Consider the following 7,599-nt stretch of genomic DNA (forward strand, 5'->3'; position numbering starts at 1 on the left):
CAGGACAATCCTCTAACCACTGAGCACACCAGCCATGGCTAATCTGTTTTTTTAAAATCCTCATCTGAAGATGTTTTTATTGATTTTTTTATTTTTGGGGGGTGGGGGGAGAGAGAGGGAGGAAGGGAGAGAAAGAGAGAGAAACAAATGATGAGAGAGAATCATTGACTGGCTGTCTCCTGCACGCCCCCTACTGGGGATTGAGCCCACAACCCAGGCATATGCCCTGATGGGAACTAAACAGTGACCTCCTAGTTCATAGGTCGATGCTCAACCATTGAGCCACGCTAGCCAGGCAGCATCGGGTCGGGAGGCCGCCGGGTTCTGGGTCCCTCGGACTTAAATGAATGAACGACGCCTGTTGTGGTCCACGGGCATTCGTCTCAGACATTATAAATGTATATAAATTGTAAATGCTGTAATTTAAACTGTATAATGTTTAAATGTCACCAACATTACACGTGTGCTAAGGTTTTCAATTGCAGTAGAGCCATATCTACGAGAGTGTTGTAAATTCAGATTAGTATCTGAATCAAAGCCGGTAAAACTAAACATCTGGGTTGTAGATACCTGAGTTAAATCCTCATTCGTTCGTTCGGTTTTTAGAAATATTTAACAGTCCAGACACTTGAGAATGGGAGGAAAGGAAGATCGCTTGTGTGGCCCACTGCTAAGGTGGGAACTGCAAAGGGGGAGGGGGTGACAGCTGGACAGGAATGGGCAGGGACGTCTCTGCAAGGCACATACTCAGAATTTCTGAGCCACAGGTATGAGCGTGTCCCATTTTAATGACTAAGGAAAGCTATTCACACTGCTCCCACTGGGCCCTAGCCCGTTTGGCTCAGTGGGTAGAGTGTTGCCAGTGGACTGAGGGTCCTGGGTTTGATTCCCATCATATCTGGGGTTGCCAGCTCCATCCCCTACAGGGGTCATGCAGGAGGCAGCCAATCAATAATTCTCTCTCATCATTGATATTCCTCTCTCTCCCTCTCTCAAATCAATATATTTTAAAAAAAACAACACACAAAAAAACTTGTCCCACTGGGCTTTACGACGCCACCAGAAAAAAACATCGCTCCCTGCCCTGGGCAGAGACGGAGCACCCACCCACCTACTGCCCGGGCTTCACTCAACATGCATGCAGACTCCTGACACTAAAGGGATTCATTCCCCCAACTTCCAACGAATACGAATGCTGGCCCTCTGTGGAAGTGCACAGTGCGATGTGGCTTACCCATTTGACACACCGCCCCATGCAACCTCATGCCCTGTCCAGAGCCACTCAGCGGCACCTTAGCTCACGTGGATGCTCATGACAGGCTGGGAAGGTAGGCAGACCAGGGCCTTGGTACTTGTGAGTGACGAGAACTGGTGGATGCAAGGAACAGAGCAAGGGCTCAGTGCTGCAGAGGGACAGGGAGCAGGGGCGCCTGCGCTCCTGGCTTTGCACACCCTTGGAGCCACCTGCACGAGGACACAGGGTGCTTGGAGCTCCCACGACACTGACACCCCAATCCTACCTGCAGGCAGAAACAGACCAGAGGCAGGCGACGATTCTTCCTGATAAGATGTGGGTTTTCTCCTTTAGTGTGAGGATCAGGAGCAGCGTTGTCTAACAGACAGAATGCAAGCCACCCACCTGTTTCTAAAATGTCTCGTTGGTAACCAGTCAAAAATCAAAATGGACACCAGTAAAAAAACTTTAATATTTCCTTTAATCCATCATATCCAAAATACATTTCAACATGTAGCTGTTTTTAAGTGAGATATTTTACTTTGAAAATTTTTGGTATTGCTTTCAAAACCAGCGTTTTATTCTCAACTTGGACAGAAATTTTCATGAGAAAGACCTGATCTATATTCAGATTTCATGGCTTCCAGTTCATGAAGTGCAGTTCACATCCCAAATTACCGATAGACTTAGAGCTTTCCTAACTGGACCAAGTCAATGGCTCTCACGCTGAACAGAGCCAGAGCCCAGTGCCTGCTGCGCTGGCGCCTTCCACGGGCTCTGTACGGGCTGTGACCACAGCAGCTCCGATGCAGCAGCATCACCCGGGAACTTTTGGGTCTAACCTTTCCGTGCAGGTGTCCAGCTGCGAGAATTCTCTGGGTCCACCCAGGCCCCCAGAATCATACTCTGGGGTGGGGCCTGCACTGCTCTAACAGCGCCTCCGGGCGATTCTGACGCATTTGGAACACATCCCACAAGAAGAGCACCCACTTGTACATCGGACTGAAGACAAGCCCCTCCTCCTCACCTTCTGGGCTGTGAGCCCAGGGGAGTGGCTGCGTGGGTCTGCTAGCCCAGGCCAGCGGGTGTCTGAGTGCACGGCGGGTGACCGGTGGCTAACTCGGACAGCACTGTCCCCCGCTTCCTAACACTCCAGGTCTCAGGAGAGAGCTCTTGCCATGCACTGAGGTTCCAGTCTCAGTCCCGCTTGGGGTCAGTGCGGTCACAGCCTCTCAGGGGAGTGGGTGGTGGGTGGGCCGCCCCCTTTCCTGAGCTGATGGCCACATCACTACCGAAGCCCCACGAGGAAGCCAAAGTGTGACCACCTCTCTGCTGTTTAGGTGGCGAAGCTTCTTCAGAGTCAGGCCTGACAAACAGCTCAGGCAGCACCGCCCTGACCGGCACACGCGGCCCCCTGCTCTTCAAGCCGCTTCCTTTTATTTGGAGGGAGGGAGGGTGTGGAGCAATGTACCCCACCTGAGGGTAGGAGGGCCCTCAGATTGCTTATCTCACGGAAGGACTTATGTACTCATCGGGGAAGGTTCGTTTCAGACCTTTGCCATGAGGAGCAGGAAAGCGCCCTAGAACCCACGTCCCCACGAGGGCGGTGGGACACACGAACAAGCCTCTGCAGCTGGCGCAGACCCAGGCGTCATCGCCTCGCTTTTGACCTGAAAGAGAATGACTTACTTCTTACCTGTGCCCCGTTAACTAAGGTGCAGCGCACGTCGGCCCAACATGGTGCTGCAGAAACCCTCAAATGTCACTGCTGGACCACGGTGCTCCGGAACCAGCTGCACCTGTAACCTGAGGCTCTGCCCCCTCCCCCCGCCCCCCAAAAGCCACTAGATCCGCGCGTGCCATCTGGACTAACGCCTGAGTCGCTGAGCCAGCCAGCGGGGTGGCAGTGTGTTCAAAGGGCCCGACGGTTCGGATTCAGAGGCTCTCACAGCTGGACACCTGCACGGAAAGGTTAGACCCAGTCAGCCACGCCTTCCCAGCTTCCCACGGAGCCACAGGCAGTGAGGGCAGAGTCAACCCTGAGCCCACAGACGGCTCCCATTTCTATTCCACAGCAAGTTTAGGCAGATGCTTCTACTGACCCAACGAAGTCCTCGGGTTAACACTAGTGAGTGGGCTCATTGTGTCCCCCAAACGGCAGGTTGAAGTCCTAACCCTCGGAGCATGAGAGTGTGACGCAGGGCCACAGCCGATGTCATTGGTTGAGTCACAGTGGAGCGGGGTGGGCTCATAAGAAGGGGGCGTTGGGCACAGGGAGAGCACCGGGCTGATGTCTACAAGCCAAGAATGCCAAGACTGACAGCGCCACGCAGCGAGGGGAGAGGCTGGCACAGACTCTCCCTCAGAACCTCCAGGGGAACCAGCCCGACACCCTGATCTCAGCTTCAGCCCCCAGAACTGGAACTGAGACGAGGAATCCCATTGTTTGAGCCACCGTTAGTGGTTCTTTGTTACGGCCGCCCCAGGAAACAACACAGAGGACTCCAACTTTAATTTAGAATCCAACTTTAATGAAGATTATATTCAGGCAAACTCCTCATCCACCACTTGACAGAGAACAACACTCCAGGCTCCTCACCGCCCTCCGTGGGCAGGAAGCTGGCTCTACCCTCGTCAGGGGAGGCGTCAGGCCAGCACCCGGCTGGGACTTCTCACCCCGCGATGCTGACGGCTCTGCTCCCATGTGTGCAGCTATGATCCAGAGGATGTCTGTGTTGAATACAGAAGTTGCCATGACACCGGTCACAAGCCACTGGCAGCATCTCTTTCTTCTTACACCCCTTTTTCGAGCACCGGAAGGTAAAAACCTGAGAAAGACAGTTAATTCAGTATTTTAATTGTGTCCATAAGCAATTCTTTAACAAGCCCCATAGTAAGACCATTAACATTTACCTAGAAACAGTTTTTAGGTACTAGGAATGAAGAGGTCAAGGTTTTATTCAAACATCCTATATAATAAAAGGCTACTATGCAAATCGACTGAACGGCGGATCGACTGGTCGCGATGACGTGCACTGACCACCAGGGGGTAGATACTCAACGCAGGAGCTGCCCCCAGGTGGTCAGTGCGCTCCCATAGGGAGCCCCGCTCAGCCAGAAGCCAGGCTCACGGCTAGTGAGCACAGTGGTGGTGGTGGGAGCCTCTCCAGCCTCCATGTCAGCTGGACATCCCCTGAGGGCTCCCGGACTACGAAAGGGCACAGGCCGGTCTGAGGACCCCCCCATAAGTGGACAAATTTCATGCACCAGGCCTCTAGTTTTACAATAAAACAGACTACTAATTAAGGAGACAAAGTTTTAACCCCTTCCCCGGCAGAAACGTGTATACACGTTTCTGCCGGGGAAGGGGTTAATAAGTGATAAATACAAAAGCAGCTGTTTAGTTGGGGATTCATGTAGGGTGATTAGAGGTATTCTCAGGAAAACGCACACACACACACACACACACACACACACACCCGGGGGAGTGGGGATGGGGACATGGGAGGGAAGGCGGCCAAGCATGTGACATCATGCTCAGTCCCTCAGAGGGCTGCTGGCTCCAGGGGCTCGGAGACATGGAAGCGTCCCCGCCAGGGGAAGGGAGCAGGACCATCTATCTACAGCCCCAGGCACTTACTTCCGAGTCTGTGAGGGTTAAGAATGTCAGTGAAGAGGGGTGTCCAGCAGCCGGGGGCAGCCCTCCGCAAGGACAGGTGTGAGTTGCCTCAAGGGACCTGAGCGTGTGACACAGGCGCTGGGCCCCAGAGAACACCGATGTTGGCAGCAGGTAGGGGAGCAAAGAGCTCCTGAAGAACATGGAGCCACCCCCACATGAGGCGGAGGGAAGGACGCAGCTGGGAAGTCTGGGCGGAGCCGCCCGCTTAGTGGGCCTTAGCTTTGGGGGACCTCCCGAGGGCTGGGAGGCAGAGCTCACAGTGCACAGTGAGAGCAGAGAGCGGCGAGGGCAAGGAAGGCACAGGGATGTTCTTCTCTCGGGTTCGAGGAGAAACAGGAGGCAGAAGTTAACAGGCCTTACATTTATTTACTGTAATTGTAATGGCTGTGTATTTAATGTGACATGTTAAGGTAGTTGGTAACTACACATAAGGACCCATGACTGAAACTGAGATTTAAGCTAAACAGGAGCCAGTTTCCTGGGAGGGTGGGGGACGGGGCGAGAATGTGTGGGAGCCAGAATGGGGACAGGAGCTCCATGTTCAGCTCACACTGTGGTAAAAGGTGACGCCCAAACCTACGGGCAGACCCGCCAAACCCGCGATCTAACAGTGTGCGCACCTGTAGAAAACACACTTGCCCTAAACGAGCCACACGGCTGCGAGGTGAGAGGCGCGGCTGCACGCCCCATACGCAGGGGTACAAGCACACTGATGACAGCTCGGCCGCCAAGCGAGCACACTGGTCCTCTCAGCTTCCTCCTCCTGCGCTTCCCTGGGAGGTGCTTAGGGGCAAGTAGGCACTCACAGAATGGCTCTCGAGAACCACACCAACTCTCCACCGTGGGAGAAAGTGTGAGGTTCCTGTAAAGAAAGCAAATCTGTGCTGGCCGGTGGCTCAATGGTTAGAGCACCGGCCTGCTCACCAAAGGATCACAGGTTTGACTCTTGGTCAACAGCACGTAACTGGGTTGCAGGTTCAATCTCAGGACATCAGGGCACATGTGGGAGGCAACCAATCGATGTGTTCCTCTCACATCAATGTTTCTCTCCCTGCCGCCCCATTCCTCCCTTTCACACTTTCTAAAAAGCAAAGGGGAAAAATATCCTTAGGTGAGGATTAACACACAAAAAAAGAAAGCAAATCCTAACATAGACCCGAATACTCAGAGAATGTGTTTATATGACTGTAAAAGCCTATGCCACTCACAACACCAACTTTATTAGAGCTTCAGTTTGTACACAAACTATCAGGATGAATTTTGAGTGATAACTAGCCCGTTCCCCTGAGGAAAACCCCACTCACAGAGCTGACAGGGAACTGGTCCTCACCTTCTCCTTCCCAGGACGGCCTCTACAATCTCTATCCATGTGCTCACCAACCACCACATCCGGTACCTCTCCCTTCTTCACTGGGATTGGGCGGTTACAAAGCGGGCACACTGGGACCTGAACATCCTACAATAATGAACATAAGATGGCATTCCAGATTCAGGCAATTGAAACTCACATGAGAAAAAGGCAAGCTGGTGCAGTGCATAAAAGGCAGCCGGTGCCTAACAACCCATGAGAACACAGCTCCCAGCAGCTGAACGCCTCACACGGTCAAAGCCACCTCCGAGCCTGGGCAGGAGCTGAGGAAACTTAGCTCAGTAAGAACACTGAGGCGACAACTGACATCCAGAAGGTGACAGGTAATCCCAGAATCACGGGGGCCTACAGTCTGGGGCTGAGCTGAAAAGTCACCCAGGAATGCTCCCCCAGCTAGCAAGTCTAAGAAATCAAGCATCACCACTGGTCTCCAAGGCAGACCCGCCCTAGAGACAGGCGAGGTCAAGTCGACAAATGAAGGGAGCACTTGGGCCTGGTCATCAGCGCCTGTAAACATGAGTGTGTGAGTCGCCTCCCCCACCTCGCGACCTGGAATACGCTGGAGGCTCAGATGCCAGCCAGCACCGATCAAAGCGTGTGACGCCAAGTCATTCCCATCTCTGCTGCCCATGGCGAAGCAGCAGAGTGCCGAGAGAGCTCCCAAGGCAGTCCCAGCGCCGCCCAGAAACAGTGCCTCCAGGCCGGGCGCCACCTGCAGAAGTCCATCGAGGGCAGTGCTGCCCGGAGATGCTCCATATCCACACCACCCAGCATAGCACAGCAGTCACTGTCCTGTGATTACTCAGCACCCGCAACGGGGCCAGTGTGACTGAGAGACTGACCTGAACCAAGTTATTAGCTACCGGAGGCTGGTGTCGACCTTGGACAGCACAGTTTTGAAGAGTAGGAACTAGATTCTTTCTAATAAAGCATGATAAGTTACCTTCTTGTATGCAAAGGGACATTGATGTGCAGCGTAGGTAAAATGATCTTTACAGAAATCTTGCTCACATACATCACATTTCAATGGAAGAAAATCTAAAAAAACAACAACACAAAACAGTAAAATGCTTTAAAGACTAGAAAAAAAGAATTATAGATCACTAGTGGTCTGGTTCATGGATTCGTGCACATGGAAAGGAAATTAATTAGAAGAAATATTTTAATATCGCTATTCTCCCTTTCTCTATAATAGAAGTGTCAGAGATGAAAGAAAATTAGTAAAATGTATATGAAAATAGCATATAAATTGATTAATAAACAATAACATTATATAACAAAGAGATGATATAAAAACAAAAACGATATAAAAACATT

At 52.1% G+C, this 7,599-nt stretch overlaps 1 protein-coding gene across 3 annotated transcripts in view; it reads right to left on the minus strand.

Annotated features, from left to right (window-relative positions):
• Positions 1 to 1,719: 1,719 nt before the first annotated feature.
• The window catches only part of ZFAND2A (zinc finger, AN1-type domain 2A), a 9,508-nt gene continuing 3,628 nt past the window's right edge, over positions 1,720 to 7,599 (minus strand). The window contains exons 3-5 of one of the 3 annotated variants that reach the window (XM_015564985.1): positions 7,226 to 7,320; positions 6,244 to 6,369; positions 1,720 to 2,904 (exon numbers count right to left, since the gene is read on the minus strand). In XM_015564985.1, coding sequence (XP_015420471.1) covers positions 2,815 to 2,904; positions 6,244 to 6,369; positions 7,226 to 7,320 — 311 coding nt within the window. In that variant the 3' untranslated portion in view covers positions 1,720 to 2,814. Of the gene's footprint in view, positions 2,905 to 3,743; positions 4,063 to 6,217; positions 6,370 to 7,225; positions 7,321 to 7,599 lie in introns of those variants that run through there. The other 2 variants (XM_015564986.1, XM_015564984.1) reach the window with 2 other exon arrangements.

This window comes from Myotis davidii, unplaced genomic scaffold, assembly GCF_000327345.1.
Source record: "Myotis davidii unplaced genomic scaffold, ASM32734v1 scaffold1320, whole genome shotgun sequence".
Classification (NCBI taxonomy): Eukaryota; Metazoa; Chordata; class Mammalia; order Chiroptera; family Vespertilionidae; genus Myotis; species Myotis davidii.